At 51.0% G+C, this 17,162-nt stretch overlaps 1 protein-coding gene across 4 annotated transcripts in view; it reads left to right on the top strand.

Annotated features, from left to right (window-relative positions):
* MN1 (MN1 proto-oncogene, transcriptional regulator) overlaps positions 1-17,162 on the top strand; it is a 111,227-nt gene that overhangs the window by 35,809 nt on the left and 58,256 nt on the right. For 2 of the 4 annotated variants that reach the window (XM_063350904.1, XM_063350906.1), the window contains one exon: positions 251-5,706. The exons of 1 other annotated variant lie outside the window; for it this stretch is intronic. In XM_063350904.1, coding sequence (XP_063206974.1) covers positions 251-430 — 180 coding nt within the window. In that variant the 3' untranslated portion in view covers positions 431-5,706. Of the gene's footprint in view, positions 1-250; positions 5,707-11,408; positions 11,521-17,162 lie in introns of those variants that run through there. One more of the 4 variants, XM_063350907.1, reaches the window with a different exon arrangement.

Genomic DNA, 17,162 nt, shown 5'->3' on the forward strand with positions numbered 1-17,162 from the left:
CACGGTGAAAAATCAGCCGGAGAAGCTTGCTGTGGGGTGGGATGAGGGAGCTGTACCAGTGGCGGCGACGCCACGTCCCCGAGCTGGGGGACAGTGCGGGTGCAGGAGCCGGGGCACGGGCTGGCGGGGCAGAGACGGATGCGGGGCCACGGGGCCATCTCCGCTCCCTGCCTGCCATCGGTCGTTGCGTGAGCGCGATGGGGTTGCATCGCGCGGTTCTCCTAACGCTCTCTCTGTGACCCCTTTCCAGCCCACGACCTTCCCCCGAGCAAGACCTCGGCCACGGCGCAGACCGGCAGCCACCTGCAGTGCCTCTCGGTCCACTGCACGGACGACGTGGGCGAGGCGAAGGGCCGGACTGCGGTGCCGACGTGGAGGTCCCTGCATTCGGACATCTCCAACAGATTTGGGACTTTTGTGGCCGCCCTGACTTGAACAAAAGAAATTATTTTTTTTCTCTTTTTAATTTCAAAGGGCCGCTACTGCTAGGTGGACTATTTTTCTAGGTTGGTACCTGCTTAGTGGCATATGGACTGGAAAGGGTTAATTTAAAGTAAACCTCAACTTTTTTTTAATCTTCTGCCACAGTATGTTACCAGTGTTAACCCTTCTGCAGTTAGCACACTTTTGCTTAAGATTTTCCTGCTAGACCACTTTTTCCCATTATTCTGTAACCTTGGCATACATTTATAGATGAGGCCTTTTCCTTTTTCATCTCAGCGTATGTCCAAGTCACGTATGTCATAATAAGACAAAGATCCTCCTCCTCCTCTTCTTCCTCATTTGCTTTGTTTTTCTTTTTTTTTTTTTTTTTCTTTGTTTTGCTTTGTTCAGTGCTTATTACGATGGTGATCCTGAAGAACAGCAGTTCAGGAATAAACGCCGGTTAAAGTGAAATGGTCATCATTATATTATATATTATATTGACACCCAGCTTTTGCCAGTCACATACAAACCAAACAGTTAATGCTCTATTGAATATTCAGGCAACGAGCCTGCCCTTTCTGGAGAAAATGATGTTCTGTTGCTAATAACGTTCAGCCTCGGTTGCTCTCTGCCTCCCTCTGCGAGGCGAGGACGCTCGTTCCTGTATTTACCCTGCTGAAGCCCAGAGACGGAGCTCTGTCAGGAACAGGCTGGTTCAGACACAGCCGGGGAAGGTATAGAAGAGATGTTTTTCTAAATAAGTCGAACAGGAAGTTTACTTTATTATTAAGAGTCGTTATGTCCTCCACCGAATGCCCAGGCTCCCTCTCGGCTTGCGAGGAGGAGCAGGGGGTGCTCCCCAGCGAGGCCACAGCCTCCTGGTCCTGGTGATGCTCCTGCCGATCCCACTTTATAACTGCTGGAGGAAAAAAATCCCCCGGAGCCACTGTGTGCCTCCAGCCTGGGCTGTCCCGAGGTGTCCCGCTGCAAGAGCTGGCACCCCCAGCGGGGCTGGGTCCATTGCCCGCTGTGGCCGGTGTCCCCAAAGCCCTGCCTGGTGGCACTGCCGCACCCTGCCCGTTTTTCACCCATTTTTAGCTGAAGGAAGATGCTGTTGATCGAAGCAGGACGCAGCGTCCTGTGCATGCAGCCGTCCTGGTGCAGTGGCGGCGGTCAGGGGACGGCCCGAGCAGGGGAGTGCGGGGGGCTGTATGCCCACGGTCAGCGTTTCCTAATCTGCCAGGTAGGGAGACACCCCGTTAGGCCTCCCCCCCCACCCAAACTCATTTGAGGCCCCGTTTTTGCCATGCGTTGAAGAGCAGCGTTACTTAGATGCACACAATAAAAGGAAAACCATACTTCCCTGCTCATGATAGATAATACTCATTCGAGAAGAAAGTTGGAAGCAAACCAGATAAAAACACGACTGACGTGATGATCCGACACTCCTGTGGTTTTACGTAAATGTCCATTATTTGTGTGTCCTCTGTGTAGAGGGAGTGCGAGCCGTCCCCCCCTGCCCCGCGCAGCCCGGCTCGCTTTCCTCTGCTCCCCGAAGCTTAATAACATCACTGGAGATTTAGGTTTTAGCTGTGAAATAAAGGTCGGCCTCTCTAGGGTTATTTATTACTTCTGTCATGAATTCACAAAATGTGTCCCTCCTCAAGGGATGGAGTTTGAAGACTGCTTTGTATTTTATCTTCGATGATTGTGCTGGGCCTTTAATTATTTTGAAGTAATGTTCTCGGTAGACACCAATGGAGAGGGAATTCTGCCTAAAATGCCAGTGGCGCGGGATGGTCTGAAATCCTCTCTCTCGGTCATATGTGGCTTCAGAGAGACTCGCAGTGTTTGGAAATGTTAGTTGAATGTGCTCTTATTAACCATGCATGGATTGATTTCCTCTTACCGGTCTGGTCAGTGACTTGACTTTGGATAAATTTGGGAGCTTTGAAATGTGATTTTTCAATATTGTTTTACTTTGTGTTGAAGTTGGAGCTGCCACGAGGATGAGGATTTTTGCCCATCCTGGAGCAATTGGCTGTGGAGCTGCTTCACGCCTTCTTGGTTTGAAACAAAAAAGATGGGATGTTTCGTACCTTTGTAGGTGTGTGCGCTGCCGAAAGCTCCGAGCCCTCCCCTGTCCCTGCAATGAAATATCACTGTCCCCAGTAAAATACCTCCTGGTAGAGTAATAATTTTCAGCCCTCACTCTGGAAGATGCCTCTTTGCCTGTGATTTCTGAAGTCCCGGTTCACCCAAATACGTGTTTAACTTTTAATCCTGTCTAGCAAAGTGCTTGGGGGCTCTGGAGCGGGGCCGGGGCTGCCGTGGTGGGTTCCCTCTGCAGCTCCCACCACTTCCAGCCTGGTGGGGCTTGGAGTAACCCCAGCCAAACACATGCCTAGACACATGATACCGCGTTCCAGCACTTGCAGCTGAAAATTTAGAAAGAGTTCATGGTCTGATGGCATTCCTGCACCGGAGTGCAGGAGTGCAGCCGATGGCTTACTTCTTTGTTTTTAGTTTTTCCTGCTGCATTCAAGAGAACAGGTTTTTCAGGCTTCCTGAGGTCAGGGATGCACACCCTGCACTACCGGGAAGAGACCTCTCGGTGAATGCTGCACCAAACATTTCAGATGGCTTTTAAAGAGAAATCCTCCTTAAAGTAGAAAGGCAGTGACTCAGTTGGTCTCACCGCCCTTTTTCTTCTGGTTTGCTCTCTGCAGCGGGTTCTTCTCTCCTGGAGTCCACTGGGGACTGGCTTTGTCACTTGCTCATAGAAATACAAAGTGGAAGCAATTCCTCAAAAACCAATGGAACCCCAGCAGTTTTAAATCCTATGAAATGAGGGGGACGGGCTGTACTGGAGCCGGGATCGTGTGTTTTCAGCTGCCGAGTGTGGGAGCTGTGGCACCGCTGGGTCTGCTCCCACATCGCTGGGCTCGTGAGGTGGATGCAGTGGGAGGACAGGATTTTTAGGTAGTGAGGAGTTAAAATCAGCAGTTGACCGTCTTCTGGGCCTTATTGTCCATGTAGTCTTGCTGAGTAATATGGTCACATGCGATCCTTTTGCTAACCTCCTATCCATTCGATCTTGCTTAAATTAAGTGACATTATCAACCGAGCAAAAGGAGCCGATGCGAGCTCTCCCCGGGGCAGCAGTTAGCAGCGCCAGGGCCGACCTGCGCTTTTATGGTTTCTTTGCTTTTTGCCAAAGATCAGAACAGAAACGGTACATATGACTGACCAGGACAAGCTTCATGCTCATAACCTGGTGTACTTGGTACTGACAGCAGATGCAGAAGGCTAGAGCTTTGTCATGAAGCTTGTGTTGCCTGCAGTAGTTTCATTTTACTAATTTTCTCCATTAATTTGACATTGAATGCACTGATTTTTTAAATTATTTTTTTTAACGTATCTAAACTACCAGCGTAGCCCCATGTGGTAAGAATTGAAAAGATTTAATTTTGTGAACAATAATACTTCCAACCCAGTCGTGTTGGAGAGCTGTAGGAAAAAGCCAGTTGTGCAAGAGGTAAGTTGCGCTCTTCCGTGGAAGGGGAAGCTGAGGCACAGCCGGCGTCGGCCCGAGCCGGGCCAAAGCCCCGTGGGCGGCAGAGCTGAGCGGTACCCGAGATCCGGCCTCTGCTCCTTGCTGAGCTGCACGGCTCCAGGCGTGCTTCCTTCAGAGGATGAGCCGGGGCAACAGAGAGTGACATTTATGAGCAAATTTTCCCCAAATGACTGCGTAAACCCAGAATAACTTAATCTCGCGCCTGCTTGTCCTACAGGGCTTCCAGACAGGGGGAAGAAGTTGTACCAAGAAGTCAAAGATCTGTGGTAAACGTGCCATTGAGATGTGCACAAACTTTGCTATATGTTGTGAAGGACAGCTAAAATGCGGCTTTTGGAGCCTTCTCCCTGCCTTGCCCGGCAGTTTGGGGTCTCCCGCGCAGCCCCCGCTGCCCGGGCACGGGGGAGCCTGGGCATCACTGACCTCCTGACTCCTTTGGTATTTGTTAGAAGAACCTCTGCACTTAGTCTTGAAGGTAAAATGTAGTAGCAAACGGAGCAAAATCTCTCTTGCATTTAAGTTGGGAGGAGGGATAAAATATCTCTTTGCCAAAAAAAAAAAAGAATAGGCCGTATTTATTAAAAGACTTGCAAATTTTCTCCACATCATTTTTTCCCTAGGGTTACTAGTTCGCTGCTATTCTAGCTCGGTTATTCAGTGAGAGAGGGGTTAGGCTCATTTTTGTTTAGTTATGGTGACTTTTATCAACGAGGTAAGGATGTCATGGTGTGGTCAGGGTGGAAGGGGATGAGCGTCAGAGTTGTGTCATCTGGGTCATGGAGGGAGCGGCTCCAGATACCGCACGTCTCGGGGTCGTTCCGAGGCTGCCTGCCCTTCCCAGACCAGGAATCGGGCTGAGGCTTCCAGGCACCACCAGTAAGGCAAACTGGTCGCACCTGTGGGAAGGAGGGAGAGGGTGAGGTGAGCCCAGGGCAGCGGAACGCGGCGCTGCTGGGAGGGCGGGGGGGGGCGGGGAGGGGAAAGGCAGACAGAAGAAACAAAACTGGTAAATTTTGATTCTTTTTGTTAAGCTGCAGTGTAAGGTTTTCTCAACTACTAGATTCACAGCTGTTCAATGGATGGTGTATAAGAGCATAACCCATTTTTATAGAATTGTTTCTCCTTTATTGCTTAAGGCTAATGGAGGAAATAGTCTAATTTTGTCTTAGAAATTCTCTATTAAAATTGTTGGTTTGAGTCCATCCGCTCATAGATTCTGACTGATGAAACTGCAGGCTGTGATTTCCAGCAGTTATAACTTTATCACTATTCACTACCCAAGAATATTACAGCTTTAAAACAGCCTTAAGCAAAAGGATGTTATTTCTTTGTACTAAATTTGGTTAATGGAAAAGAAAAAAAAAAAAATTCAAAACACTGGTAATCCGTACTGCATAGCAAACTCTTCTGAAAAATGTTATTGCACATGTAAAATATGAAAACTTGACTCTGCTGTGTGTTAGGCAATCCTGTAATCTTTTTTCTTTTTTTTTCTTTTTTTTTTTTTTTTTGATTCTTGTTAAATTCATTTCTTAAATGCTTGGTTGGAAGACTGTGACAATAGCTCATGAAATTGAGTGTTATTTTTCTTTCTTTTTTTTTTTAAATATGTAAAGTGCAGTCTTCTGTATTCATGCATATTGTACATATCTGTATATGTTTTACTGAGCAACTAAATAACAATAAATATGATGTTAATGGTGGCTATTGTATATTTCATCACATGTTTGTTAATTTTTGTGCTAAGTCCCTTTTCCCCCTAAGGTGTGAAGAAGCGAGGGGTTGCTCTTCATGTACAGGTAAAACCCTGAGCCTTGTGATGATCAGGACAAATTTTGTCAGTTTTCTGGGGAAATCCTCCCTAAAAACCGGCTTCCCCGGCTGCTGTACTGAACGGGGCTCGATGAGGAAGGACAGACCCCCCCGGGAGCAGCTGAGTTTCGAGGAGGCTCCTCCCTGGCTGCGGAGGATCCCTGGTACCAGAGGAGGTTCCTCCTGGCCTTGCTGTAAGCCGGAGTGCTGGATCTTCCGCAGCACGTCTTCTGGCGAGATTTTTCAGATGAAATCTGTGAATAAAAGGTAAACAGGCTAGAGGTCTTACAAAGATTCTTAAAACATCCTTCATCTCTGTTATTCAAATTTCAAACTCTTAATCCTTTCCCATTCCTGCGAGTTCTCCAAGGAGAACTTTAGGAGAAATGTCGTAGGGTATTTTACAAGGCAAAAACCCCCAAAAAGCACAATAGCCCAGGCAACGTTCAAACATGTCGTTTTTGAACTGAAGAAACAACCTTTCATATCTTCTGCGCTCGCAGGAAACACGGAAGGGGCGCTCAGCCTGGCGTCGTTTTCTCCGTGAGTTGGGCGGGCGCCGGGGAGCGGGACCCCGGGGAGCGGGACGCGCGGGATGCTGTGGAGCGCTCGCAGCGCAGCCCCGCGCTTCCCGGGGGCAACGGGCCGGGCCGAGCCGCTGCGTCTCCCAGGCAGGTGGTGAGTTGTGCCCGCCTCCCAGCAGCAGCGCTGTATGCCCAGTTAGGGATCCAGTAACTCATCCATAATGCACCAGCACACAAACGAAGTACCAAGACATTGTATTCCACCCGATCCCTCTACGTTTTTTTGTAACATTGAAAGCACAAACGGAAAAATGAAACTGTTCTGAGGGCCATTTCAAGTCTGTTGAGGGAGAAAGCTTTGCTTAATTTTCAAACCATGCTTTTAATATTCTTGCAGGGACAAAAAAATGTATGGAAGAGGAGCGCAATCTGCTTTAACGATGTGAGCCCACCTCTCCTCATGGTGGCTGGGTATAGAAGTAGCAGACAGAAATCTGTTAAGGGTGGCTATAAAAAGCTATTTTGGTTTTGAAACATTAAATATGGTAATTATATGTTAGATACTTTGTATCTCTAGATTTAAAAATAAGTAACTTGCTTACTTTTTTTTCTGCGTGCAACCCTTCTGAGAAGTATATCTGTTTTCACAGCTTTTTGCTCCTTGCTGTGTAAGTAGCGTGCATGTTTTTTGCCAACTTTGAGCTCAAAACCATTGAAATTATAGAAATTACTTTTTCAGTATTGGTGTTTTTTAAGTTTGGACTTCCTTTTCACCCTGAGAGAGAGAAATACAAGCGGCATTCCCGGCAGCTGTGCAGTTCTTTCTTCGCAGTGGAAACCACAGAGGTTGAGACCTTCCTCTCTCCCCGAGCAGCCGCCAGTTCCCCCGGGGGACCTGTGCCCGGTTTGGTGGCAGGGAGCTGCTGGTGTTCCTCACTCTCATGGTGGCTCCCGACCCCTCTCCAGCCCTCCCGGTTGGGAAGAGACGTGATGGTGACCCCCTACGTTGAGACCGTCGGGACCCTCTCAGCTGCGGGTTCAGTCTCAGTCACTTTGCCCAAACTCTGTCTTGGGATTCTCTGGGTGGCCTCGGTGTGTCCTCTCTCTTTTGCAGCATTTCTCTTTCTCCTCTTGTCACCTGTGGCTCTGGAGCTTTGTCTGGAGGGGTTGGATGTTCCTGCAGCATGGCCGTGGCGGTGAGAGCCGCGCCGTGGGGCAGCTCCCCGAGCGCTGCTCCTTTCTTTGCCCCAGTTATTCCAGTAAAACCCGCCAGGAGCTCTGTTAACAGTTGGATTCATGCGGCTCCTCCGGTGCGCGGTGGCTGTTCCTGTGTGCAAAGGCTCCTTTTGCTGCTGGCAGCAGCCGGAGCTGCCCCTCCTGCTCCAGCAATGCCCCTCTCCCAGCTCCTGGCCCCGAAAAGCCAGCAGGGGCTCGCTGTTGGCTGTGCATCACGTTAACAGATGAAAATAAACTGATTGATCTTTGATTTCCTGCTCTTTGTGCCGGCTTTACTTGTCCTCTGGTAATGTTGGTGACCTCTGGTGATGCTGGCACGGTGTTTGCTTACCCCCGACACTTGCCTTCGTGCCCGGAGCTCTGTGCTCAGAGGCTCGTTCCTGGTCTGTGTCAGTGTTAAGCAGGGATTATAGTTTATTAACTAAAGAAAAGCAAGTAGTTGGTCAGAGAGCTTTTATAGTTCTTGCTCTCCTAATCGTTGTTCCCTGTGCCCTGAGACTGTGCCGAGAGTTGAAATCTGGCCGTAGCCGTGTCTCTTTTCCCAAGCCATTTAACTGATTTAATTATGTCCTTTGAGTTACTTTCTGCACGAGGCTTTGGCATTCCTGTCACGGAGGAGACCCTATAAATATGTATTGTATGTGCAGCACTCAGGGATCCATCGGCGGCGCAGCTGGATCCCGTGTGCCGAGATCTGCCCGGCCCCTGCCGAAAGCTGGGGACAGGAGTAGTCATGCTGCAGTTTGGGCAGCTCAAATTCAGCTTTTCAGCGGGGCAGAGCATGTGGCACGGCTCTCGGATGGGTTTGGCCGTTAGGCGTTAGAAGGCGTTTGTGTTTGTGGGCTTCTGCGTGTGACTGCCAGAGCCAGTGAAACCCCCTCTTTCCAGGTGGTTGTCTGCGCTAGCTGCTTCCAGAGCGCTGCTGATTTTATGAGGGTATGGCAGAAGGCATCGCTTTCCCTGCAAACCAAAGTAAATAAACAGAGGAATGGAAATTTGGGTCAATGACATCCTTCTGGCTCAGAAACTTGTTAGAAAATGGAATTGTGATGGTTCTCTTAATACGAATTGAGTATTTCCAAGTCTCGAAGCTACACGCCTGAAGCAGTTACTTCCCTGTCTGGTGACCAGAGTTCGTCGTCTCCCCTGCAGTTTTAGCTTTTTTAGTTTTATGGCCAATAACATCGCGTATATTTTTCTTGTAAAATGCCTGAAAACTCTTTGCTCAGGTGAACTCGGTAGCGCTGTGCCTGCTGGGCAGAGGTAGACGTAGAGGTGACGTCTGTTCTGAGCCCTCCTTTCTGAGACATTGCCAGAGCTTATTAATGATAGTGCAGAAAGTGGAGGTGACAAGACCTGAAGAAAATCATTTAGGTCATCTTTGGTTAATTAGTGCAGGACTGCTCCCTGTTCTCTAATTCCCAGAGCTCTGACCAGCGCAACTAAAATTGACAGACCAGTGGGGGGGGTCTTAACCTTTTGGTTATAAAAAATAAAAGCAACCAACCAAACAACCTTTTATCCCTATCTGCCGAGGGCGGATAATGTTTGAAATGATGGAAGGGGAAAAGAGCCCATCGGCCGCACAGGCTGCGTTGGAATTACACCACCTTTTTCCTAGCACTTGTAGACAGCGGTGGGTTTGTGGATGTGCCGAGCCCAGGAGGGTGGGCGTCCAGGGAAGCTCCTTGCGGGACCTCGATGGCCTCCGGTCCTGGGATGGTGCGTGGTGCCCGGGTGGGATGCAGGAGGTGGGAACAGAGGCTCCTTCCCGTTCTCACTTGGCTTTGGACACGTAGTCACCGCAAGGCCCGTGAGCCATCGCTTAGCTTCATTATCTCCTGTTATATCTTGCTTATATCACCACCTGGGAGACTGGCACACGGAAAAAACCGTGAGCCCCAGGTAATGTTTGCTGTGCCCTTTTCGGGGCTAATGTTATTAATCCACAGACAAAGAAGCTGTTGAAACGTCACCCTAAATTTGATGTTAAAACATTTAATTTCAGGCTCCTTCTCGAAGGAGGCTGAAAAGTTTGGTGTTATGAAGGCTGATGTCCAGCTGAAACGTCCTGGAGGGTTTGTAATGCATCGGGGTTAACTGGCAGAGAATATTCAGTGCTGAGCTTCAGGAGGTGGGAACTTTTCTCAATTTCCTTTTATCCTCTGCAAAATGCCCCTCTCTCCCTTCCCCCTTTCTTCCCCCCACCCCCTTTTCTCTTTATAAAGCTGGAATTCTTCCAGACTCTGCTCTGGGCTTGCAAGAAAACTTTACTGTGTAAATTTGCTCTTTGTGTTGGGAGTCCTTTGTTTAAACAGCATTGTGAGCTTGCTGGGGAGGGATGGAAAGAGGGGGAGCTGGGAGGAAGAATTTGAAAAGCCCTGACCCCTGATGAATAAAATCCAGCACATTAACACATTCTTCAATAAATTCATGATTGCAGATAAGGTGGGAGTCCCCAGGGCCGGGCTTTTCATTAACCCCCTGCTGGCTAACCCAAACAGACGGCAGTGTTTTGTTAGCGCGCTAGGACAAGCAGACCCCTTTTGTGGCGGAGGGGCCGAGTGCGCATGGGGAGATCTCCTATAGGAAGCCAGGTTACAAAATGGGACTCTATTTCAGAACAAACTCCTTTTGGTTAGTTTGATGAGATTACAGAAGGGAAAAGGCTTTAACAAGGGGCTTATTGAAGCTAAGTAACTGTTCTGAATACAGTGAGGACCAGGGCAGAAAACATATGATTCCCAAGTAAATAGGCATCTCTACAGTATGGCTAAAACAACAAAGCTGGACATGCCCAGCGCGGTTATTATGCGGCGTGCGGGGACGCTCGGAGGTGTGAACACGTGTGGGACTCCTGCCGTCACCTGCGCGTGGCACCGGGGCATGGCCCGGCACCGCTGCGTCCCTCCCTGCCGCTTCGCATCCGTGCGCCGCTCTGGTTCGCAACGGGCCGTTCGCCCTCCGGCAGACCCGGGTTGTGAGGGTGCCGGTGGCGGAGAAGGGCTGGCGGGGCCCACCACTCCCTCCGTCGCCTTCTGCCCGCACAGGCCTTGGTGTCACCCGCCAGCGCAACGCGGCGGGCCAGCCTGGTGGCCTTGCTCCTGCTGCACGACACTCAGGTCCCCTCCTCGCTGCTGCCGGCAATCCTGCTCCCTGCCTAGCAGCGCTTGGGAAGGCTTATGTCCATTTGTTCCTGCACTGGGATTACCCTTTTGCTTGAGTGCTCTTCCTAGTGTTCATCTATCCAAAGCATTTTTACAGAAAAAGCTGCGTTCCTTCTCAGACATCGCCATGGGGCATGAGGTGAGGTGTCAGGCCCAGCACACAGTCCAGCCCCACACCCCCTGTGCCCACCGTGCCCCTCTCTGCATCTCCTGTGCCTCAAAGGCACCCTGAGAGCGTCTGGCACCCCGGCATCCCAGCATCCCGGCCAGCTGCGCCGCACTCTGCAGGACACTGGGTTGGAGAGACACATCCGCTATGGCCTCGGTGCGAGTTGCACCTCTGGCAATGTCTTAGTCTTTGAAAACTTATTTGTTCTTCGTGTTTCCAGGTGGAAAGCCTTCTCAGGAAATATTTTGCTTTTGTAGAGACCTATCCCCAAAAATGCCTCCCTCCCATGCTAGGAAGGTCTTCTGGGTTGTTTCTTAGAATATTTACATTTTTAAGTGGTCTGAATTCTGTGGCTTGTGCTCCCAAGTCGTGGTCTGCCAAGCAATTCGGAGTGTCAGTCAGCCCAAAGAAATGTGTTTTGGGATCAAACCCAGAAAAATCATGAGTTTGTCTCAGGTTCCTGCTGCCTGACAGTAATAACGCTGTGCCTTTCTCAGGCTGCCGTTGCACGAGGCTGCCCAGCTCCCTGCGAGGCAACGCGCCCGGTGGGGGACTCCAAGCAGCTCACGCCCAAGTCAAGTGAATCCTGTCCTTCGGGAATAAAACCAGGTATTCTGCATGGGACCCCGGCACACCTGCATACAGAACCAGCTGTGCTCTGGCGCGCACCGCTCCTGCCGTTCCCATGCCGCTCGCGTGTCCTGCTGGAGACAGCATTCCTCCAGCTGGAGGCTGCGGGTAGCATCAGCCCTGGCAACCTTCCGACCTTGCAGACCTTGCTGCCTTCTGGTGCTGCTTTTTTGTGTGCAATTTCATTTACCTGTGATATATAACATCAAATTATTTCCCGTTGCTGCTAACCAAAACAATTTCTTAATTCCCATGGAAAGTAGTTCCTTTCTTTCAGAGGAACTGAAGGTGTTCCAGACCTGACTGTGCTCCTGACCCCATCGGCATTGCATCTCCTCTCGTAAATGCAAGGGAACATCATGCATATATGTGGTTGAACCTCCGGAGGGAAGAGCAAGGAATGAGTTACCCTTTCCTGCAGCTCGTGGCAAGCCCACGTGTACGAGTGCCATTCCTGCAGCTCCAGAGAAGGCAGCCTGGTCGTGGGGAGGACCAGCGGGGTGCCAAGGCCATGGCGGGGTGTGAGCATTTTGGGTCGAGGAGATCTTGGCTCCTTCTGTGTCATGGTGGGGCTGAGAGATGCTGGATTTGGATTGCAGCAGCAGTGCCCGTGCCCCTGCGTGTGCCAGGCTTTGTGCTGTGCTCCTCGCCTGCTCTGCCGTGATATTGGGCAAACGGTTGGTGATTTAAGGCTGAAATCCCTTATGAGCAAATACCACGTCTGCCGAGGCCTTCTCTCCCAGCAGCTCTGTGAGCAAATGCAGCAGGGGCTGCTTTTCAGGCTATTTTAAACTATTCGAATTTCCAAGGTTAATAAAGATAGAGAGACGTGTGTTATATTTGTAATTAAATCAAACGATCTCAATTCGTGGACCCTCAAGGTTCCTTATTCTTGATGTGGGGAGATTAGGAGTTGCCAGTTTCCCTAATTAATGGCTGATACCCTCAGCTCTGAGATCTCCCCGTGTCTAGCACAACGCTCTGCATGGCTTTCGGCCTGAAATAACCCCAGCAGCTTGTGCCGCGTGTGAATAACCTCCGAAACGTGTTTGCCTTGTAAGCGTGATACACCTTATCAAGGCTCTCGCTTACAAGCCCTAGTGAAGGCAGCCCATTGTGTTGAGAGATTACTGCTGCTTCCATGCAATTTAATATTTTACCATTGCTCCGTCTCATTGATGAGAAGCACCTGGAAGAGGAAAAACCTTGGTTGTTTGTGTACACAGAAACGGTGAGCTTGGCCTCCAGCTTTGGGTGACTGTGAATCGCTGCCTTGTGCCAGGCCACGGGGCACTTCCTTCTGAATATCCCAAAAAACCCTCTCCCGGCGCTGCTGTCCTAGCAAAGGGAGCGGGTTTAATGCTTTGCACACATGGCTCCGCGGGGCTGACATGTTTGACTGGAAGGAGCAGTCGCAGCTCCTTCCCATGGAAAATCCATCTGTTCCCCTGCATTCCCTGGTGCGTGGGGTCTCGGTGCCGGGGCGGGGGCGACGGCAGAGCCGGTATTATTTGCCGTGCACCCTGCTCGGCTGAGTGACGCTGTGCCGGGCTGGAGGTGGTTAGGAGGGGTCGCTCAGGCGTGTTCCCCCCCTGCTTCCTTTTCCTTCACTTATCATCTGAGATTTTGCTTTGTAAGAGAAGCCTATTTTTTACATGTTGGGGCTACGTTATTTATTCCCCTCTGCTGCGGAGCCCCTTGGAGAAGCCCCGAGGGCGGTCTGTGCTGCAGGGCCAGGGCCCAGGTGCCGGGGCCGCGCTCAGCAGCGGGGGGGCTGCAGAAAGGATCTTTTCAGGGTGGAGGTCTGGGGATTAATCTGAAGGCAAGGGTTTTGTGTTGTTGTGGTTTTTTTTTTTCCCCTGGAATAATTGAAGTTCAGCTCTTTTCAGGCACTGGTAACCCTCCAGCGGGACTGCAGAGGGATGGCTGGGAGGCAGCGGGAGCGCGCTCGCTGGTCCCCAGCCGGCCCCAGGACTGGCGAGCCCCCCGAGCCGGCTGTGGGTGATGGCCACAGGAGCTGCCTGTGCTGGGGACGGCTGCAAGGGCTGCCACCCCCTGCCCAGGCCACGCTTGGCTGATGTCTGCTCGTCTCGGCAGGATCTTGGTTTGGGGTTGGCCTCCCTCATGGACCGACGGCCCACGGGGTGGACTGGGGCGTTGTTGCTCTCCATCCTGAGCCAGCTGTTGTTGAACAGTCATTAACTGACGGTAACTGGCCCAGTTGCTGGCCCAGCTGGGCAGGAGGCCAGCCTGGGTGCAGCAGGTCTGCCATCCACATGGCTGGAGCATCCCTGGGCAGGGCATCCCGTGCCCTCCACGGCTGGGGCCTGGGAGCTTGGAAATAACACAGGGGACAGCACAGGTAGCTGCCGGCCTGACAATGAAGGCATTTTATCTTAATTTGAGCTGTTAAGAAGTATCCCTTTTTCTGTGATTTATGGTGCAAAGATCGGGCCAGGAGACCCACCAACCCAGCTCGGCTCGCAGGGAGCGTTCCCGGTCGGAGCCCGGAGGGGCCATTCCAGCCCGTAACGGGGCTGGCTCGGCCTTTCAGCACTTTAAAGGCTGTTTGTGTTTGATGGGCTGATGCGTATCAAATGCAATCCAGCTTCCCACTGTCTGCTCTGTCAGCCCCCTGATGTTGGCCTTTGACAGATAAAGCACCCCCTCCCCGAATTTCTGATTTCACACTGATGCACAAACATTCTTGGCAATTTGAGCCCATTGTATTAAAGTAGTTAAATTCCTTAAGCATGTGCCTCTGAGAACACAGTGGTGATATTCATTACGGGAATATCAGTGTGGTGGCAGCACCGGCTATCTGGCCGTGTCAGGAGAGCCGTAGAAGTGACGGTTCCATCCGACTTCGAGCTGCAGATGTGCCCGTGCCACGAGTGCGCAGAACAGAGGATGCCGCTGCCTGTACTGAAACACAGACGTCCTTCGTCGTCTGTAGCACCGCTGCAGCGCGCACATCCGTGCATTCTAGCGAGGGTCCTCATCCTTCGTGTGGCTGACGAAGCAATTCTTTCATAGCCCAAGGAGTTTGGGGTGTGGACTGGCCGCTGTGGCAGTGGGGGGGTGAATGATGAAGTGATAAAACACGAGTCTTTCTTGCAAAGTGCCTTTGCCTTTGCGCTACACCTCAGAGAAAGCGCTCTGGCCATCCTCATCTCGGCGCGCTGGGGGACTTGGCTATTGCACCTGGTCTGGAAGCCTCTTTTCCCACCCCAGAGTGCCCGCTGGGTCCAGGAGCAGCCTGGGAATCAGGAAAAAAGGTCCCAGGAAGGGAAGCAGCTTTGGCAAATGCAGGAATTTAATTGTTCTTTGCTAAGTGGGAGAGCTGGAGGGGGGCACCATTGCTGGGATCCGTTACAGTTCTGCATCTGATCTGCTAGCCCTTGCCTCAGAAACTACCCCGTGTGATGTAGTCACTTGTGAGTTAAGATTTAGTTTCAAATGTCTTAAGTTATTATTGATGCTTGAAAAGGTTACATCTGCAACTGATTTTCTATGTCACTGACGTTCTTTTCTGACAAATAATTTCAGAAATATGCAGCAAAATGTTTTGGCCCACAAACGCTGCAGCTCACCAAGTGTGCAGACCACATCTTTACACATTTTGTAAGAGAAAGCTTAACTCCTCATGTGCTCTCACGGCTCTGCCTGCCTCAGCAAGGCACGAGGGGGATGTGAAGTGCTCGCTGCTGACGCAGTGCCCAAGTGGGTGACATGGTGTGTGGTGGCACAGAGGGTGCGGGGGCAGGAGCACTGCCCCCTCCACCACTCTCCATTGGGTCTGGCATGGGTGGGGGCAATGCTGGCCACGTCCCTCTCTCCAGTGCTCGATGTGCGATGGAAACCCACGGAAAGAAAAAAGGGTAGGTGACCCGTTTCAGTGACAGCCACCTCTTTGGTTCTAGAGAAACATGGTTCGGGAAGGGAATACTCCTGCGTGCCAGTTCTCTGCAGGTTTGTTGACTTTAAAGCTTTGGTTGGCTTTAAAGTGCAGGTGTTACATGGTGTCAAGACCTGGAAGAATTTCGGACATCACGCAAGCACCAAATCTAAGAGAGAGAATTCGCTCATTCTGGTGGGACAGTCAGCTGCTGTGTTTGCCACTGCGTCCCAACGCGCTGCTCGTGGCCGTGGCCGGGCCGCTCTGCTGCTCGCATCCCAGGCGCGCTCCTGGCAGCTGCGCAACGGCAGAGGGAAGATCTTTCGCTGGGCTTCCCAGCTGCTGTCACAACGCGGTAATGATTTCAGGGAGACATAATCCAGATTGTTTGAATGAGAAAGCAATAAGTGACCTTGGCTTTCTGGTTAATGCCCAGGTGTACGAAGGGGAAATAATGAGAGCGTTGCCTCCTAGGAATCATCATCAAGGCCAAGCAGCATTCACGTAATTTGCTTTGGAAGGTGGAACTTGTCTTTTTATTTACCAAGCAGTGCTGATGTCCAAGATAACATTTATATCAGATGGGAGCTTTTAAAGTGCTGCTCAGACGGGGCTGTTGACCTTCTTCTGGTCTTATTAAATGTTATGCATTTGACACACTCTCTTCTGTTATCTAAATTACCAGCCTGGCTGAGAAAGGTGGCTGCTGCAGCGAGCTGGGTGAGGTTAGATGTCATCTGAGTGTCTCGGCTTGATGTGCCTTTGCAGGCAGAGCTCAGCAGGGCCTTTGCTATTGGGATGAAAGCCGTAGCTTAACCTATGGGCGGTTTGAAATAACTTCATTGTAGAGTGGTATCCAGAGTGAAGATGGGACTCCGCAGGAACGCTTCCCTTTCCCCAGCTTGCCTTTGTTGTTGCTACTTTGGTGAATATTAAGAGGGGTTGCTGACCCTTGCGAGCCCGCGACCTCTGTATCTGAAAGGCTGGTAGAGGAAAGCCTTCTTCTCAACCTTGCCGAGCCAGCCTTTCCCTAGCGCTCTCCTTTCTTTGCCAGTGTGACGCTATGGAAATGCAAGCTATGGAAATGTACCTTCGGAGCTGCCACCCTTGGTGCAGATTTGGTGCGCTCCCACCCTGCGTGGCTGACCGTTCTGCTTTGCATCCCTCAGGCAGGGTCATGCCTTCGCCGGGAAGGGAATCAGCAGGAGTCTGGCCCACATCCTGCAAGTAAGACCTGGTGGATCATGTGGCTGATAAGAAGGTCCAAAGAGTGCAGAGGAAACTTATCTGGGAAGAATGTGGGAGGCACACAGCTAAAGGCTGCACGTTCATCTAAGGAAACGGCATACGAAAGTCTGCAGTGACTCACCTAAATGGCTTTTCTGTGCAGCAGCCTTGCTGTGTGCCATTACACTCTGCCTGCAGAGGCTGCCTGTCCATCACTTGCCATCTTAATGCCTGGTTCTTCCATCATAAAGGATAATACTTAGAATACCATTCGTTAAGTTTTGGAGAAGGCAAAGCGGGGAGACAGATTTTAATTTTACAATGTTTTCCTGTTTCAGGAGCTGTGGCGCCCTGCGTGTACGTTTGGAGCTGCAGGTTCTCGTTTCCCTGGGGCAGTTCTTGCTGACGTTGGGCAAGCTGTGAGGGTACACACAGCACCCAGTCGGATTGTCACCCAGTGTGCGATCAGGCACAGCACCTCTCCTCCCGCAGAGGT

The sequence above is a fragment of the Chroicocephalus ridibundus genome, chromosome 13, assembly GCF_963924245.1.
Source record: "Chroicocephalus ridibundus chromosome 13, bChrRid1.1, whole genome shotgun sequence".
Classification (NCBI taxonomy): domain Eukaryota; kingdom Metazoa; phylum Chordata; class Aves; order Charadriiformes; family Laridae; genus Chroicocephalus; species Chroicocephalus ridibundus.